A 19898-nucleotide genomic window follows, 5' to 3' on the forward strand; every position below is an offset into this window, starting at 1 on the left:
AATTCTACAGAAAGCATTTTTATTGCATTTTGTCTTTTCTAATTGTATTTTACTGTTAGGTGGTCGCAATCTAAATGTTTATTTGAAATGTGGTGAATAAGAATGCTAATTTATATCATCTTCATTCCTAGTGATAGGAATGCTGCCTCAGCTAGAGAAAAAAAGAGGGCTGGTACTTGCTATCATTTCTGTCTACCAGAGGATTTGACATTGTTACTCCCTTATCTTATTCCAACTGTGATTGCATAGGATCACTTCACTTGTAGGTAAATGCTTCAAGCTTTACAGAATTTGAGGGCATGTACTGTTAACTTAGGCTTAAGATTCTTGTGAAAATCTGCATTATCCTGATACAAAAGGAGCTAGAGCATCTACTACAATACAAATAACTAATATGCAATATTTTTGCAGCTTTACCTGTTGAGTAACAGCTCTTTGAGTTCATTCTGTTCTGCATTTCCTTTATCCAGCTAATAACCACATACACCTTTGGGAAGACAAGCCAGCTTCTTGTGGGTAGACTTTAATTTTTTTCAACCCCCTTGACTGAGATGTGACAAATCCTATTCAAGGAAAGAACCTGTGCAGCAATTCTGCTGATACGTGTAATTATGAGGTTAGTTGAAGTCCCTCAGTTGATTTCTGTCCCCTGCTGCCACTATCCAACAGGGACAGAGAAACTGTCTGGGGATAGTTTCTTTAACACAAAGCCTGTGTCTGAATTGTATAGTGATGGTACTGTGAATGCCCAGATCCTATGGATCTGGATACTTGGTGATATTCAGTGTTGAAACTGAGAGTGGAAGAGACACCAGTCCTGGTCTTTTCACTTGTATTTTTTGTTTTCTGGGTGTTTATCAAATGGCTAGACTGACATCCTTGTTCTCCCCTGCCTTAGTAGTAGTGAGAATTCACCTTGCACTATGTCTTTGCTTTACTGACTGCTTCAGGTTCTTGTGCTCTTGGGGGATTCATGTCGTTACTGGGTTGATGTAAGTTTTGCTTCCAGCAGTTATTTTTTTTCAAGTGAAGGACAGATCATATAAATTGCTAAGATGATGATCCCTCTCCTTTTTAAGTAAACCCTTTCCAGGGCTCACATCCAGCTAAGAGATGGCCCTCTTTTCCTGTACCAGAAAAACCCAACCCCAAAACCCAAAGGAAAAGAAAAAAAACAAGCCTCTTCATGTTTTCTTCATGTTTTGAGAACCATTGAATCATACTACATCAACGTACATATCATTTCTTTGAGCTGAGTAAACATAAAAGAACTGCATGCTCAGGCAGTGAGAAGTTGGTGACAAAATTGATATGCCAGATATTTGGTGTACTACATGGTTAAATTATGGTTTCAACTAACTAATACAGATTTTTAAAAAACAGGCTTTTCCCAGTTATAACAACCTACTGATCCCACAATAGTAATGAATGAAAAATGAAGCCTATTTTAAGTTAACTTTCAAATTCTTGAAGAACCAGAGTAGCAGTGCACACTACAAATGCATACTGCATTTTTTAAAGGCCCTGCAAAGTATGAAATATCGTAAGAGTTCACCTGTAAAAACAAATTAGCCACACAAACTCAAGTTTAATACTTCTGTATATAGCCAGTTTGTTATCTTTTTTTCACCACTTAGAAGGTTGCAGTAGGTGCCTTACACTGCTCAGAGTATTCAAACCTCAGAAGATTTAATTTAGTTGTTTAGCATGTTTTCTGATGGGCTGAAGTAGAGGAGAATATGACAGAATTCAAATAGTTTTGATGGAATTACACAGATGCACAGTAATATCTGAAAATAAACACTTGTCCAGTTTTTAGTATTTTCATTGTATTCTATTTCAGAAGTTGCATGCAAAATAGAAAAATTTCTTTAAAATGTTAAAGTGATGGGAAAACATAAAATGCTTTCATTCCATCTTTAGCAACAAAACTAGATTGAATTTCATTTTCAGGCTGTCCTGTAATAGTAAAAATTTGCATTGCTGTAAATATTTCTATTGCGACTTTAAGATACGTATGTAAATACTGTCTTAGGTTCGGAAATGTTTGCTTTAGGAAAATGGTAAAATACAGGCCAGATCTGACGTGCCTACAACTTCATAGCTTATTTCCTTTTTAAATCTCTGCCCAGGATAGAACTTTCTAATGGAAGAGGTTTGGAGCAGTAAAATACTGACTTGTTTTTTCCCAGTTCACCTACCAGCTTGTGGGGGGGTTTTTTTGTTTGTTTTTTTTTTGTTTGTTTGTTTTTTTTCAAATGCTCTTCTCTTTCTCACCAGTAGAAACCATAATTCTGTAGGTAGCTTTTGAATACTGTTCTGGCTTCTTCTGTTGATTTCATTCCAGGCTAGGTTTTTGCCAGAGTATTACACTAAATTTACTGAATATTAACAGTAAGGAATATAAAAACACAGGGTTGTTAAACTGGTATCTTTTTCTGATGTAGGCTATGGTTTGTCTTTACTTTTTGGTGCTTAAACTGTCTTCTTGCTTCTGACTCTGATACTTATTTTACTCAATAGATAGCACTTTACCATTAAAATTATATAAAACTATGATTTCCAAAGTGATCACTCCGAGTATGATTACTTCTGATGTAATCTGTATTAAAAACAGCAGGTATCTTTTATTTTGGGCCAAACTGCAAATGAATGGTGTGTGCTGGGGTGTTGCTCCCACACACCACTTATTCTTCTCTTTATATGTCCTATATTGCAGTCAAACTGTGATGGAAATCCCCACTTACTTTCCTCTTAACATCACTTCCCACCACCCTTCGCCATCAGAAAGTATCCTACAAACAACAGGGAGAAAATTGACTTTAAGTTATTTCTCTTGCTTCCTGGTGTCCTGCTGTCTGGGGAGAAGAGTCCTTGCAGCCCTCCTTGTACAGAAAGGAGGAGACGGAGCAAAGGATTAAAAAGCCCTTCTGTGTGTCAGGAGTTCTAGCAGTTTATTTCAGGCTGAGGTGCTTTAGCTCAAAGTGGAAGTTTGTTTTAGTGTGATTTTTGCCTCTTTCTATAATGTGGTATAAATGTCCATTGCTGAATACTGTAAAAGTTGGTCATACCTTTTAAAATAAAGCTAACACTTATGTTGGAAGGCATTCCCTCCTGGGATCTTAATGTGTGACATAAACCAGTGATAACAATCTGGAAAAATTCTGGGGTTTTTTATTCAGATGTAAGACACAGAAAGATCAAACTCTTTCCAGGCTCAAACTAATTCTTATTTAATGCTCTCTTATTTGGCTACATGGAACACTGGGCCAGGAACAGCTGAACCAGTAATCAGTCTAGCAAGAGCTATCGTATTTTTCTTGCTTTAGTGCTCTCCTATGCAATTAAATAGCAAATGTGAAGGTAGGCAAACAGTATTTAGAATGGAGTATGATTTGTTGCCATTTTGTCTATCACAGGTTTAGATATTCCAGTACAAACACTTGCAGGATTTTGCTGAGGTTGTCGATAGTGGTTTTGTCAAGGTTTTCTTCTGTGTCCTCCATGGTATGCCATACTGCAGGAAAAGGGGATGGGATCAGATGTAGGACTGGAACCCCTGTAAGGGAGAAAGTGAAATTTGGAGAAGAAATATTGGAGAAGTTCTGTTAAGCTAATTGATATGTTGCAATTTAGCAACAGAGTCAGGTAACTATGCAATAAGTCTACTTCATAGAGGAGTGTGTGTTGCTGCAGCTTCCTTTTACCTTCTCTTTTTTTGAGGCCTGTGACTGCAGCCCATCCATTTCATTGTGTTTACTAAAATTGGCACCTTCCTTTCCTTTGAGTACTTTTCCCTTTTTTTTTTTTTTTAAAGGCCTCTGTAATTAGTAGTTTTACTCTGATACTCAGGGTTGGGGTTTTTTTTTGAGATCCTTTGCATTGTAGTTGTTGATACAGTGTTTAGGAGTCACAGAAGGGCGGAGAACCCGCTGCAGCTCCCCAAAGTGAAAACTGATAACCATGTTCTTGTGACAGTGTTAAGACTGAGCACTTTTTCCAGCATTTTTTAGTCCTCTCCATAAATGGTAAAATAGGGTGTGTGTATTTTTAGTCAGATAAAAGAACTTCCACTTGAAAGAATCTATATCACCATATATATTATATATCTATTTATCTGTCTCAAGCCACACATTACATACTGCAACTTTTAGGTAAAAAAGGAGTTAAATCAGTCTTCTGCTTCCTGATCACTTTTTGGGGGGAGCATTGCTTCTCTCCAGCCTCTTTCCTGTTATACTGTTTTTCCCCTCTCATTTTTCAGCTTCATACTACTAAGGAATCTGTTTTCTTCACTAGCTGTTAATCATCTTATTAGAAAAGCTCTTGAGGTATAGTCATTGTTTTTTCCCTATCAACTTTTATCAGAAACCCATGTAGGATTTTTGATATCCCTGGATGTGCATATGACGACTTTGTTGGTTTCGTTGGACCTGGGCCCTGCCTTGGTGTGAAAAATGAAAGATGCACAGAGTTGAAAAGCTATTGAGCAGGAGACAGTAACCATAGCTCAGTGAAGAGAGCACTCACTTAGAAGTGGAGAGGTGCAGCTGCTCTTGTACCTGCTTGCAGAGCTGTATGCGCATTTTACATTCCTTGGTAAGTAACAAGAGCATAAGCAATGGTGAAATTAGGGGCTGGATGTGAAGGTACCTCCCTCCCTTCCTAAGTAGATACTCTCTTCATTGAACTGTGACATTCCTTTTTGGTTACCCTTCTCTACATTCCTTTTTGGTTAACCCTTCTCTAGCAATATGGCTCCTGTAGTCCTTGCTGTACAGTGGAAAACTTCAGTCAAAAGAGTTTACTATATCTACTACCCTTCTTTGGCCCACCTTAGTTCTGAAAGTGCTCTGCTGAGCTCTTGAACTGAGAAGGTCATCAAATCCATGTCTTGAACTTGGACAAGTGCTTTAATCGCTGATCTGTAGCTTGACAAGGTGGCAGCAGTAGTACAACTGCTTTCCCTTTCTTTGTTCGTGTCCCAAAGGAGAATGAACACAAAATCAGACACTGTGGTGTAGGTGTCTGCCAGGAGAAATGCTTGGGTAGGAAATCCCAGTTGCAGGTATGTGCCTAATTCCAGGAAGGATTTCAGGCATATTGTGTCCTTTGATATTTCTGCTGGCTACTCTATGTACCCTTCCCACCCCTCAAACTGATGGCTGTGGAATCTCCATTCTCTTTAGGGAATGAGGATGTCTAATTTGAGTATGAGTTTTTGCAGGAGTCAGTGCCTTCAAATTTAAACAACAGTAATAGTGAGTGTTACTATAACTTTGACAGCTTTAGAGATTTTTTTTTCTAGTCTTTGAAGATACAACCCTTGAGCGTTTCACTGCTCCTAGAAATAGCAGCTAGCTTGATAGCGTGGCATGTGGTGATATCCCACTGGATCAGAGTTGCTTCTCTTTGTAAGACACTACTTGTGGCAGAAACTTCCATTTTCTCGTGCCACTGGAGCTGTGCTCGTGCAAAATAATGATGGATATGTTTTATCACTGCTTTTGTTTGGGTATGTTTTTCAAAGCTGTGGTTCTTAGCCTGCGTAAAGTTGGATTTGGAAGCCTCAGGTTCAGGCAACTAAGCTTGAAAAACAGGATTATATGCACTTGCTCATTCATTAAATGATACATTTGTTACTGAATTTGTTTTCTGTGTGTGTATATATATACACACACTTCATAAGAGCTTCTGGTACCTCTTAATAAAAACGGAATGTGGTCATCTTCAACCAAGCCTCGATGTAAAGTAGTCTGGAAATACTGCCTTTCAACAACGTGATCCTTCAGCAGATTCATGTTGTGTAGCTCTTGCTCTGTAATTCACAATGAAAGTGATTATTCCAACTTCTGGACAATATAATGTTAGCACATTTGAATTATTCTTTCTCTTACATGGAAGCTTTTTTCATCAAAGAGGAAAAAGGAGTTGGTGACTGTCTTTTGTATTTGTTTAGTACTTAGGAGACCTCAAGAGCAGTGCTATTGCTGTCTTTTTACAGAAGTGAGAACTAAAACACAGAAGCAAAACAGTTCCCAAGAGTTGCAGAGTGACAGTCAGAATCTGTTTCATGGCTTCCAAGTGTCTAGGAATCTTCCTCAGTTATTTTATTAATTAAATTTTAAAATCTTTTTATAGGTTTAAGATGCACCAAATTTAACATTTACAATACTAAATATTATTACTGTAAAACAGAAAAGTAATCTAAAAATCTGATTTATGAGACTTAATACATTCAGAAACTACACACTAAATTTTGAAATTAATCAAAAACCCATACCCATCTCCTTACCAATTGCCTGAAGCCTCTCAAACCATCGAACAGTGTTAGGAAAATAATTGGGAAAGACTGGGTTTGGTCCACCAATTAAATCCAGTAGTACAAGCAGGTCCTACAGAAGAAAGAGTCTTTAATACAGAATTATTTACATTACTACAACATCATCAGCAGCAATGAAACCTCTTGGTTCCTGTACAGGTCATGACTAGCTCTGGACAAAGATCTGTCTTTTCTACCATGGTGTTTGAGAAGAACTCATTAGCAGAAACTGATTCCAGTCTGCTGCATTTTGCTGTCTTTCCAAGGAGGAAAAAGGTAGGCTGTTTCTCTGTTCCTTAAGCTGAAGCAGACTGCATCACTTTGGTTGCAGTTTGTGTCTTATATCCCTTTAAAAGAAAAACTGGTAGGTGGAGAGAAAGAAGAGGAAATTGCTTCTTCCCCAGAGAACAACAAAGTCTGTCAAGGGAAAGACATTTTATGAGTCACAAGATACAGTGACAGAAGAAAAGTGTCTCAGCAGTGAGTAGGGAAACTAGAAGGCAGTAGGAAGAAGGAAGCAGACAACCAGAATGTTAACAGGAATCAAAGGGAAACAGCTTGCTGTAGCATAATGCTGATCTAGGAGAGGTTTGTTCATAGACTGATACTATGTCTGTGCTCTTTCCTAATCACTTTGAATTATCACTCTTGAAGAAGGTGGGTAGCCTAGTTTATCTTCTAATAAATTCGTGTGTTTTGATTTTTCTATGACTCTTCCTCATATTGGCATGGAGAAGGTCTAAACAGGTTTGCCTGAAAAGCTCTTGCCAACGAACTATTTCATCACATCATAAAATTTCCACAACCCTGCTTCTTCCTTTAACTTTGGTGGGGTTCATGGTTTTGTGGGGATTACAAATTAAATATTTAAAAAATGCAATTTACTATTACTCATGAGGGAGGTGAAAGCCACTTACTATGCCCTGCAGCTGATTTGTGGTTGTTGAACCAGGTGGATGTGGGGTAGATACCATTTTTTGAGCTAAGTGTTGAGATCCATAGAGGGAATCAGAAGGGGACCACCGGACAAAGGCTTCTTCTCCATCAAAAAAAATAAGCTGAAGTGAAAGGTCTGGTCTTGATGTTGAGCTGGTCTGTTGGAGGAAGTTAAAAGTAACATAACTGATTCTGGCCAGAACATTAAATAAAGGACAAATACTGTAGTCAAATAAGCAACATCGGTAGGGGTCTGTTTTCAAGGTACCCTATGCAAACCTTCCTCTGGCTGTTAAACACACATTACGGTGTAATAGTGGTAGTGATCAGTCATTATTATTTATCTAGTACAGTGACACATTCTCCAGTCTGGTATCATTCTGCTTCTGGTTAGAAGTTTCATTTCTGACTTTAGTGGGCATGAGCTGAGTATGCTGAGATCTGCAAAACAGGTAGCAGAAACATCATCTCAAATAATGAGGAGACAGGTCAGCAACAACACCTGATGTTTTAGTATTATTACTTGACAGCACCACAAAGGACTAATATCTCTGCTACAGTTTTGCATCAGTGGAGGTGAATTATGTATTTGTAAAGTTGAATGGTTCTTTGAGGGACAACGAGCAGTCAGTCATGAGAAGAATGAACATTTCTTTTCTTTCAAGGGGACTTGCAACCACTGATGCAACTTTACCCTAAAAAAAAAAAAAAGCATCGAGAGTAGCATAGATACACCCTTCCCTTTCAACAACCAAAAATATCACAGTAGTAAAAACTGAGAAGATATATGATTAATGTATTAAAGGTCACAAAGGTGACATCTGTGTGAAATTTCTTCCCCATGTAGAAGGAGCCTTTTTTCTCTCTCTGTTTACTAACTGAAGCCTTGTTTGCACTGGCAGTATTTCCTAATAATCTACAACATGGCTAAACCAGGTTCAGTTTCACTATATGAACAGTTTTGGGAACTGTACTCTTGGCAGTTGCTATAAATATTTTAACCCCTCTATGAATAAATGCTACTTCAAATAAAGTTGCATGATGTGGTTAAAAAGGTGGGGTCACTGGCAACAGTCATGTCCTGTATGGGCTACAACTCCCAGCTAGCTGGAGCTGATCCAATATAAACAGTAGTGGAAAACTTCTATAAAATGTTGCTCATGCGGGCAAGATGATATTGATTATGCTCACAGTGATATATGGATTTCACTAATGGTAATGCTTTGCTGGCCTTTGTTCTTTGCACAGGACAGAGCTCTTTTGATAGCAGTCATTTTCCATTACATTCTGGAGGAAACTGCATTAATGCCATTTGAATTTTAGAAAGTAACATTTGTACTGTTTAACACCTTCTCAGGACGCAATAACATAGAGATGTCTTTGCCCTTTAATTCTAAACTTACTCTATATAACTGGAAAAACATCAAGATAAAAATCACAGCTTCAAGTCAAAGTATAAATAGATTTGGCCAAAAACATAACAAAGTCTGTTATGCTACTACGAGCAGAGCAAAAAGGTCATAGCTAATGTATTAAGCAGATGGATCCCAAGTATATTTTCTTAACAGACTGTACAAATGGCAGCCTGTGCAAAGTAATTAGATAGTCTTTTGTCAAATGCTGTCATCTTACACGATAAAACAATTTAATCAAAAAATGATGTATTGTGAAAAATTCCAGTCTTTAAGTAGGTCTGCGGGTTGTTTCATACATTAACCATCAAGCAAATTTATTCTAAATGAAGCTTCTCAATCAAAGCATATGTATTACAGGACTGCTTTGATTTGTAATTAAAATCACTGGTGTATTCTTAATCTTCTAATTCTTAAATATTCTAATGTCAGAAGGCACTAAATTGGTTTCTGGAAAAACTGCTGACAAGTAATCTTAATGCCTAAACTGGGTGTATTCCTGCCGCTTTGTGAAGCATTTGAGACCTTTTCCTGTGAAAGCTCTGTTAGTGTATGAATATTCTCCTGTAAATACTGAACCAGTAGATGGCACTCACGAATCTGTAATCTTACGATCTTGTAATTTTCAGAGTTAGTAGCATCAAGATTTTTGTGCCTAGCAATGGCAGCACTTTGAAGCAGATTTTCATAGCATAGGTGACACAGACTGGTAATATACTATTACTTGACTGTTCTCCTGTACTCAGTCATCACTTGTTTCATAAACTATTCAAATTGGTGATGGAAAACAAGAAGAAAAGCTTGAAATTGTTATGGGATGGAGGGACGTGAGCATAACTTTCCTGCACAGCAATTAGTTCATCCGTCTCCCAAAACAGAATGCAAGTGAGAGATTTTAAAAAAGTAAGACTCAAAAAGCAACAAAACTTTGTCAATGACCCTAAAAGTTACTGGATATGATCAGAACTTCTGAGTAGGGTTCTGTGCCTTTTCGATAGAGAGTCGGATTACATCTCACCAAGTCTATAACGTATGTATTATTCATGTATAAATTGTTATTTTTATATAGTGTATATTTATTGGGTAATTTTTTTATAGCCACCTTTTGCATAAGAAGTTTTAATGTGATTATGTACCCTAAAGTAGTAGATACAGATCTCTGTTCTGTTCTTCTTGAAGTCAGTGGGAGTTTAACTACAGGCACAGCAATCGGAGAATTGGGCACAGTCAACATGCAAGTGCCTTAAGGCCTGTTGCTGTTGCAAAACCAAATGAAAATGAAACAAGCAAACTACCTTGATTAACTGCAGCTTGTTATCCAGGGCACGTGCCAGCTCCAGTATCATAGCACAAGGCACGGCTGAATCGGTTGCTCCTATAAACACTCTCTCCTGCCATTGTTGTCCAAAGAATTTTGAGTCGTAGTGGCAAGCAAGAACTAGATGGCGTTTTGCAGAGGGGTTGAGAGTGCTGATAATATTTGAAAATGTTTGATATCCATATGGTGTATATCTCTGAAATGTATCTTCTTCAATTTCCCAACCAGCCTGTAACCTTTGAAGACGGTGCTTGATATGCTGCAATTAAAAACAAACAAAAAAACAAAAACCCAAATCAGATTAATGTTGCTTTCTTCAGAAATGTGTTGCAGACAAATTGTCATTAGCTAACTAATAGTGGCATTTAAGCTTATTTCTGTAAATTCATACCAATTTTAAGAGATAAATTTTATAGCAAAAAATATAATGTCACTATATAAGATAAGCAACATGTTTGCTACCTTTGCCTTTGACTGGCTCATTTGCTTTTCATTTCTCACTTCTGTCTCTTTGGAGTCTGAAGGTGCTTTGAATGATTGCCCATTAATATGACATATTAAGATCTTGATCTCTGAAGTTTTGAGGCTGGTGGTTTTTTCAGGTGTAACCAGGACAGATTTAACATTTACCTCTTCAAATCTAAACTTAGTTGTGCCTGTAAATTAAATGTCAGAACTGGCTGCAGAGGACTTGGTGTGGCTATTTTGACAATTACCACACACAGATGCCACAGCAGTATAAAAAAAATGCTGGTGTGTGTGTTTGTTTGGAGTGGAGGGTTTGGGGTGTTTTCAGTTTTCCTAGCTTCTATGAACAATCTGCCTTTCAAGTGACATAAGTTGTTTGTAAGGCTGTAAGAGACAGACTGATTCCTGTAAAGAATGAAACATTTCAGAACGATATTTTAAAATTTAAATCCTGTAAGTGTACCTCACATAAAGATAAAAAGACAGTGCTTCCATAAAAGAATCACAGAATCATCTAGGTTGGAAAAGACCTTGAAGATCATCCAGTCCAACCATTAACCTAACACTGACAGTTCCCAACTACACTAATCCCTCAGTGCTACAACAGCTCTACTCTTAAACACCTCCAGGGATGGGGACTCCACCACCTCCATGGGCAGCCCGTTCCAACGCCTAATAACCCCTTCTGGAAAGAAATACTTCCTAGTATCTAGTCTAAACCTTCCCTGGTGCAATTTGAGGCCATTACCTCTTGTCCTATCTCTTGGTTAAAGAGACTCATCCCCAGCTCTCTGCAACCTCCTTTCAGGGAGCTGTAGAGGGCGATGAGGTCTCCCCTCAGCCTCCTCTTCTCCAGACTAAACACCCCCAGTTCCCTCAGCCGCTCCCCGTACGACCTGTGCTCCAGACCCTGCACCAGCTCCGTTGCCCTTCTCTGGACACGCTCGAGTCCTTCAATGTCCTTTTTGTAGTGAGGGGCCCAAAACCGAACACAGGAATCGAGGTGCGGCCTCACCAGTGCCGAGTACAGGGGTCAGATCCCTTCCCTGTCCCTGCTGGCCACGCTATTGCTGACACAAGCCAGGATGCCTTTGGCCTTCTTGGCCACCTGGGCACACTGCTGGCTCCTGTTCAGCTGGCTGTCAGTCAACCCCCCCAGGTCCCTCTCTGACTGGCAGCTCTCCAGCCACTCCTCCGCTGCTAGGGGTTGTTGTGGCCAAAGTGCCAGGAGAATGCTGTGAGAAACAGTGTCAAAGGACTTACTAAAGTCAAGGTAGACAACATCCACAGCCTTTCCCTCATCCAATAAGCAGGTTGCCTTGTCACAGAAGGAGATCAGGTTTGTCAGGCAGGACCTGCCTTTCATAACCCCATGCTGACTAGGCCTGATCCCCTGGTTGTCCATTATATGACGTTTAATGGCACTCCAGATGACCTGCTCCATGAATTCCCTGGCACTGAGGTCAGACTGACAGGTCTATAGTTTCCTGCATTGTCCTTCCTGCCTTTCTTGTAGATGGGTGTCACATTTGCCACCCTCCAGTCCAATGGGACCTCCCCAGTTAGCCATGACTTCATGTAAATCATGGACAGTGGCTTGGTGAGCACATCTGCCAACTCCCTCAGCACCCTTGGGTGTAACCCATCTGGTCCCACAGACTTGTGTGCATCCAAGTGGTGCAGCAGGTCTCTGACCACGTCCTCTTCAGCTGTGCTGACCTCCATCTTCTTCCCCTCCCCATGTCCCAGCTCATGAGGCTGGGTGTCCAGGGAACAGCCAGTTCCACTGCTAAAGACTGAGGCAAAGTAGGCATTGAGCACCTCAGCCTTTCCCTCATCCTTAGTTACCATGCTTCCCTCTGCATCCAGTAAGGGAGGGAGATTTTTCCCTAATCCTCCTTTTGCTGTTAACAAATTTATAGAAACATTTTTCTGTTATCCTTAACAGCTGTAGCCAAGTTGGGCTCTAGCTGTGCTTTGGCTCTCCTAATGTTCTCCCTGCATAACTTCACTATGACTTTATAGTCTTCATGAGAGACCTGCCCCCTCTTCCAAAGGCAACAGATTCTCCTTTTGTTCTTGAGATCCAGCCAAAGGTCCCTGTTTAGCCAGCCTGGTCTCCTTCCCTGCCTGCTTGTTTTTCAGCACCTGGGAACAGCCTGCTCCTGTACCTTTGAGACTTCTCTCTTGAAGTATGTCCAGCCTTCCTGGACTCCCCCATCCTTCAGGGCAGCCTCCCAAGGGATTTTGTTAACCAGTCTTTTGAACAGGTCAAAGTTTTCCCTCCAGAAGTCTAAGGTGGCAGTTTTACTAACCCCTCTCTTTGTTTCTCCAAGGACTGAAAACTCAGTCATCTCATGATCACAGCACCCTAGACGACCTCCAACTTTTACTGCCCCCACCAGCTCTTCCCTGTTCACAAGAAGCAGGTCCATGGGGGCACCTTCCCTGGTCGGCTCAGTCATCAGCTGTGTAAGGAACCTCCTGGATTGTTCCTTCTTTGCTGTGCTGTGTTCCCAGCAGATATCTGGGAGGTTAAAGTCCCCACAATAACAACGGCAAGTGACTGCGAGATTTCTCCCAACTGTTTATAGAAAGCTTCATCCACCTCACCGCTTTGGGTGGGGGGTCTATAGAGGACTCCCACAGCAAGATCTGCTTTTTTGGCCCTTAACCTAATCCAAACACTCTAAACCCCATTATCACTCAATAAAGAGATCATTCATTTTAAGTATCTTCCTACCTAAAGAGAATACTTCTAACAACCCCAGTTATACTTAGTACAGAGTTCGACGTCCAACTCTTATTAGAGGGCCATCTCTGTTGAGCAACTTATTTTTATGGGTCCCTAGAGTGCTTCTTCAAGGCAGATTCCTCTCTCTTTAAATAAACATTAGGAAAAGCCTCTAAGGGGAAAAAAGAAAATAGACTTTAAAGCCTTGTCCTGCTCTTGGTGAAGTCAGTGGGAATATTGCCATAAAATTTAGTACTAGAACAAACTTCCATTTTGTTTGTGGTTACCCTCTGAAAGCTTTTACAGCATTGTATGGTCTATCCGCTATCTGTAGGCAGAGAAAAGGACGTCTGTTACGGATTAAGGGGAATATATAAGCCTGGATGGAGTTTCCAGTGTGCATTAGCCATGACTGGCACTAGCCTTCTCCCTTAAAGGAGTTTGATGCTTTTTCTGTGTCTTAACAAAGAAATGTCATACATTTCACACTCCATTGTGCTTTGACAATGGAGGGTTCTTGTTTTTTTCCTTTGGTGGGGGTCTACTTTAGTACATACTGTTACCTTGTAACAGGATGGTCCTATTTTGAAAATGATTTGTGGTTTTCTAGCCTAGGCTCAGCTGGCTTTTTGTTTTTCTTACTTTTTCCCCTTTCATTTGGCTGTCTTCCACAAAAAACCACAAAACTAAATCTACAGAGACATGTGCGTGCACGTGCACGCGCACACACACACACACAAAGCATAAAAAAGCTGCATTTTCCAGTCTATCACTTACATGTAGTGGCCAACAGACTTACTGTTGTTAGGGCTATCTTGGAGCTGTTGCGTCATTGTCTAAAGGGTAGATGAAGGCTAGTGAGATGTTATGAATGTTTTCTAGTAAACTCAGCTGTACCACTGGTTTAGTCTCCTGCTTGGTTAATGTAATCCAGAGCTAGCATGGCACACAGTCCTGAAGATGCCCACACCGTGAGTGCAGAGCAGAGGTGCGGACAGGACAGCAACCCAGGCATGTGGTAACTCCTTGTGGCTCAAATACAATGTGCTGGAACTTTTACTGGCTTGGGACCAGGTGCAGTGGGGATACACTAGCCCAGCATTAACACACTGCTGAGTCTGGGCCAGCGGAGCTAGCGTGGTACTGGAACCAGTGCTGCACTTTGTCATGTTGACCATTTCTTCTGCCTACCCGTTCAGGCCCCTCTGATCCCTTCTGGGGAGTGTCAATACACTCACTGGAAAGAACAGTACAGCAGAGTGTAATAGCACAGGACCTCTCCAGAAAAAGGCTGGGGGAGGTGTCATTTATTTCATCCCTGTGTATGGTCCCAGGAGGTTTGAACCAGTGACCAGAAACTGCTCATGTGAGGGAAAGGACAACAGCTGTGTTGTACTTTGGGTGCCAAACCCGAGGCAAGCTTTTTAATTTTAAATGTAAATTTAAAAACATTTTTTTTTTTCACCATGCTATGCAGCCCTGGGAAATGGTGTCAGCTAATGTACAGGCTGTGTCATGTAGGCTCTATGCAGTCTAGAACTTGAACAATGATAGAGTTCATCCTACCGAATGAAAGGAATGTGTCTGTCCCTTTAGTGGTCACTAATGGTGCTACCAGAATATAAATAATGGATGTTCTTAGAGGCTTTCAGGAAATGTTGCCTTACCTGTCGTACGATATAATTTCCTGGTGACCCTGAGTATCTTTCTATCAGGATAGGGCGCAAATCATTCTCCCACATTTCAGAAACATCTGTGTTTGCTGCAACTTTTTGAATAGCATCAGAATGTAAAATTCTTGGTTGGTGAGAATACTGCAGAAGGGAGAAAAGGGAAAGATTGTTATAACTATTATTAGACCTTTTTAACCATAGTTTTTTTCAGAATTACGATAAATGCGATATATTGTGCTCCTTTGATTTACTGACAATAAAAAGTAATTTAAAAAAAACCTTTTCTCTCAAAAATGATCTACATCTTTAAGTTCTGTGGCTTCTGTATCTTTGATTTCCATGAAAAATATTCTAGTATTAGAAACATGGGAGAAAATTTTACCTACCAACTAGCTGTAAAAACTCAACCCGTGATTGGGTTCTCTCTTGTCTAATGTCTTAACTACATACATAGTCATGTCTGCAACCATGCCACCTTTAAATGGGGTTTCCATTGAGACAAACACCAAAAGTTTTGTTTTTAATAGCAATAATATTTAGCTTTATGCCGTGTCTACATTATGAGGTGGAGTACTGTGAAGAAATGCATGAACTAGCTCAGTCCCAGAAAGAGTGAAGCTGTGTCATCGTGGCCTGTCCACAGCAACGGTATTGGTGTGACTGCACAGCATTGTGTGGCTCATCTGAGGCAAGCTGGGGTATACATCAGCTTTGTGACTCACGGGTTAACCTCAAAATTGGCAGCTTGTCTCCTGTGACAAGAGCAGCTACCTCCCAAGTGGTTGCTTTTGTTGCCTATGCACCCACCAACTTGCAGAGCTATTTCAGGTGACCTAGAATACTTGAGACATCCTCATGGGGCTGGCAAATGCATGTCTTTGAGGTGCAAGAGCCTTGTGCTGTTCTGGAGTGGTAGCTGAATGCCAGCTGAGATCCCCAAGGACATCACAAATGCCCCTTTTAGGCACCTGATTTGAACCTATCCATTCTCTAGCAATTATCTCCTCAGGAACTTCCTGTGCCACTCCTGGTTTTATAGTTTGCTATTTTAGGCACTATCATAGGATGCTCCTATCATATCCATTCCTTATTTCTATCATAAGGTCTTCCCTCTACTCCTCTCTTTCTCCCACTGAAAAATCCTGGTCTGTTTGTTCTTTCATCAGAACTGCCTTACATGAATGATCAGATTTGCTGTCCTTCAGTGAACCCTGTCTGCCAGATGGGGAAAGGGAGGGAAAACAGAACATGAATGCACCATAGCTTATAGTGTAGGTTAATGATATTTTATATTTTATTCTTCTCCTTTCTTCAAACTGTTTAACAACTGACTTGCTTTTGGGTTGTTGATGCAGCATCAAACTGACATTTTCATAAATGTATTTACTCTAACTCCATCATTGTGTATGTTAACAAAAAATAATCATTCCTCCTGAGATCTTCTGCAGTCCTGTATAATGACCTATCTTAATTATCCTGACTGATAAATATTGTTTAAAAATGTTTTGCCTCACTGTTTGTCTCCTTTTCTACTTCATTTGTGTGTGTGCTGAGCAAAGTAGGCACAAGTACAAATATTTTCTAGACTTCACTGGAAGCATTTAATTATCCTTCTCTCTCTTCCTAGCTGTTTATCTGTGTGTGGACCTTTCCTCTAATTCCACTTCAGTTTACTAGTGAAATTAAGTAGAGGGGAGACACAAAACCACTGAATCCTATAATGCTAATTCTAATATAGTGTTTAAAGCTGAATGTTAAAAGGACACCAAATTTTAGTTAACATTTTTGATGCTAGTAAATTTAGACGATAAAAGAAAAACTGCATTTCATCTCATATGAAGAAGAATTTATACAAGTTTGGAAATTGTATTGACATAAACTGTCTTTTGAAAGACTAGAAGTTTAATACAGTAGAATTTACACTAGTGTAGAAAAGGCATAGGTAAGAAAATGTCAGGGAGCTGCTCTGTTTAGGAGGCACAGGCTATAAGATGTGAGAGGAAAGCTAAAGCTATGCACTTCAGAAGAGTGTAGGAGGAGAATTTAATTAAGGAAGTTCAGAAAATATGCCTTCAGTTGAAGTAGTGAAGGGCTCAATTAGAGTGTGGAATAGTCTTGCTTTAACTGTAGAGCGTGCCTGGTAATTGGGGTCATTGAATCACTTTGCAAAGAAACGTTATTATTAAAGTACAAAAGTACAGAAACACTTAAGAAGAGAGGAATAAATTCCCATTTCTAATAATGGAGGTATCTTTAAATTTGAGAAGTGAAAGGAATTACTTAAGTGGTTATGAAATAAAAGAGAAGTAGAATGAGATCTGTAGGTGACTCATTCCTTAGAGCATTGGTCAACCCCCATTTTCTCCATGGCCACAGCAGGGAGGCAGAGCAATGCATTTATGGCAGGGCTATCGCTAAACCTTTTGTACTAAGCTGCATAAAACAGCAAGACTTCAACTTCTACAAGTAGCCCACACTTACCTGTTGATTTTGGTACATTTCAGCTCAGTGCCAATGGAAATTAGCTTCTAAGAACTCTTAAGCTTAGGAACTGGTTCCTCCTCCTCAGTGAGAGAAGGAGGGGAAGACTGTACATTGTAAGACTTTCAGATTCTGGCTGACACATCCCTTTAGGCAGAAGGAACAAGAGTTGTCAAGGGACAAGAATTTGATGAGAAAGAGGAAGTGGTTCTTGGTTAGTGTGTGCATGAACACAGACGTTCAGACGTTCAATTCTGTGGTCAGATGATACTACTTACATCACTGTCAAGTAGATTGACTAGTTGGAATGGAATGGGCTAAAGAGTGTATTGGTGTAGCTCAAGGGGGGTGAAAAAAGAAGCACCGAGGCTACATGCTTATACATTGACTACACTGGAACAGGTTGCCCAGAGAGGCTGTGGCTGCCCCCTCCCTGGCAGTGTTCAAGGCCAGGCTGGACGGGGCTTTGAGCAACCTGGGCTAGTGGAAGGTGTCCCTGCCCATGGCAGGGGGGCTGGAGCTAGATGGTCTTTAAGGTCCCCTCCAACCCAAACCATTCCATGGTTCTATGATTTAGCCTCACATATTCTTATATATGTACATATAGATGTATTATCTTACAGATACGTAGTCTGTACATAAGCTTATATTGTAAGATACAATGAATAGAACAGAATGACAAAGTTTCTTTGTTAAAAAACAACAAACAACCCAACACTTACTTGAATGGGGAACGAATAAAATAAGGAGAAAGGGAACGACTAAGGGGACGTGAGTGGAAAGGTATGATGGAAGCTTCCTTTTGCCAGTTTGTCCTGGACTCTGATCTATTAGTGAAGAGAACGGTGCACTGGATTAGTGGTGTTCAGTCCATTCTGGCTGGAGTTTGAGTTCATCTGGGGATGGGCCCTAGAAGTATATTTTCCATTTGGAAATACCTGAACCCTTTAATTGACTACAACTGCAAATTAGCTACAAATTTGCAGTTGTATGTTCTCTCATGTTCTGTGTCATTTAGTTCTTCACAAAGAAACTATGTCAGTGCTTCGTAATCAACCACTAAGTTGTTACACAGAGATATCAGGGGTTTACTGCTTATTACCGTTTCATTAAACTGTTTCTGCCACCAGTTCACACAACACTTTGAATTAAAAACAATATAGTATGGCTCTACGGCATATTAGAGATTATATCCTTTCAAAACAATTTCGCAGTAGCTATCAACACCATCCCTACTGGTTTCACCTGGCTAAATGTGTGTGCATCTCGGCTGGAAGAGCTGTTTGTTTTCTCAAACCAAGACACCGTTCCCCGAATTACCGTCGTCACGCTGCAACCTGGACTACATACAGCTGAGTGATCTATGGAGCGTCATTTCGGAGGTTGATCCCTCTCCTCCCGTTTGGGTTTGCTCTCAAATTCACTCGCTGCCCCTGGCAAATCTTCCGCGCCCGCTGCCCGCTCCTCGGCGGTGTGACGGGCATCGCCGACGCGCCCGCCGTGTGCGGAGGCCCCGCTCCGTGCAGCCGTGGCCGGGGGGCGCGGGCAGCCATGTTGTCCCTTCTCACCTGCGCGCCCTCGCCCCCGCGCCGCGCGGGCCGCTCGCCCGCCGCCGGAACTCAGGGTGGCGCCGCGGGCGGGAGCCGCCGCGGCCGTGCCGGGTTTCCCGGCGGGCGGGGAGCGGCGCGTGGCGGGGGTGCCCGCACCACGGCCCCGCCGCTGACCCCCTGCCTCCCGGGAAGGCGCTACCCCCCGCCCCGCCCGCAACCCAGGGGGGAGGCAAGAAGAGCCCGACAACCGCGGACGGGACCCACCTTCTCCAGGGTCCAGCCCGCCCCGGTGTCTCTGCCGCGCCCCGGGTGGAGGCAGGCGGCGGTGGAGAGGCACAGAGCCCCGAGCAGGCGGAGCGCGGCCGCCGCCCCCTCGCCCCCGGCCATCCCTCTCCTTCCTCGCCCCTCAGGGCTGCCCCCGCGGGGCCGCTACCTTTCCGAGGCCCGAGGCGGGCGGGGAGGCTGCTGCAGAAGCGGGCGCTGGCTGCCGCAGCCGCAGCCCCGCCAGCCTCGCCCAGCCCGTCTCCCCTCCGAAATAAGCCTCGTCCCTGGCACCACGTCAGCAGTGCCAGGGGCGCTGCCGGGGACCAACCCCGGGCCCGCCGCCGCCCCCTCCCTCCCTCCTCTCCCCCCCTCCTCTCCCCCTCCCCCTGGCACCGCGGGGGTGCGAGAGGCGTCTCGGCGCGGCTCCCGATGTTCTCCGTGAGATCGGCTGTAGCCTGCGGGTTCCCTTGAAAACTCGTGTTGCGTTTCTGGGGGCGGCTTTGAAAGGAACCGGGGCCCCGCGTGACCTCGGTGCCGTTGAGCCGGGGTGGGCAGCGCCAGGCGCTGGGATGAGGAGGGCTCCTGCCCAGCGCGGGCCTCGGCCACCGCCCCTTACTGGCCACCAGTCTGGCAGTAGTGTTCCTGAAGGGTTCCGAAAGGCGGAGACCTATAGAATGGCAAAAAGGGTTTAATTTGCTATTTTATAACCTCTTCTTATGATTTCTTTTAGGCCTAAAATG

The 19898-nt window shown here is 42.0% G+C and overlaps 2 protein-coding genes across 2 annotated transcripts in view; one reads left to right on the forward strand and one right to left on the reverse strand.

Moving 5' to 3' along the window:
- Positions 1-9340, forward strand: part of SLC30A6 (solute carrier family 30 member 6) — a 28358-nt gene extending 19018 nt beyond the window's left edge. The window contains exons 14-15 of the mRNA XM_074896895.1: positions 6482-6598; positions 8507-9340. Coding sequence (XP_074752996.1) covers positions 6482-6598; positions 8507-8581 — 192 coding nt within the window. The 3' untranslated portion in view covers positions 8582-9340. The remainder of the gene's footprint in view (positions 1-6481; positions 6599-8506) is intronic.
- On the reverse strand, positions 32-19481 carry QPCT (glutaminyl-peptide cyclotransferase). Its single transcript, XM_074896898.1, has 7 exons — positions 19159-19481; positions 14858-15004; positions 9966-10247; positions 7240-7416; positions 6296-6395; positions 5702-5818; positions 32-3559 (listed from the first exon to the last, which is right to left on the reverse strand). Exons 1-7 carry the CDS (start codon positions 19279-19281, stop codon positions 3414-3416), a joined length of 1092 nt encoding a protein of 363 aa, XP_074752999.1. The 5' UTR covers positions 19282-19481; the 3' UTR covers positions 32-3413.
- Positions 19482-19898: the final 417 nt, after the last annotated feature.

Source organism: Athene noctua, chromosome 1, assembly GCF_965140245.1.
Source record: "Athene noctua chromosome 1, bAthNoc1.hap1.1, whole genome shotgun sequence".
Lineage (NCBI taxonomy): Eukaryota > Metazoa > Chordata > Aves > Strigiformes > Strigidae > Athene > Athene noctua.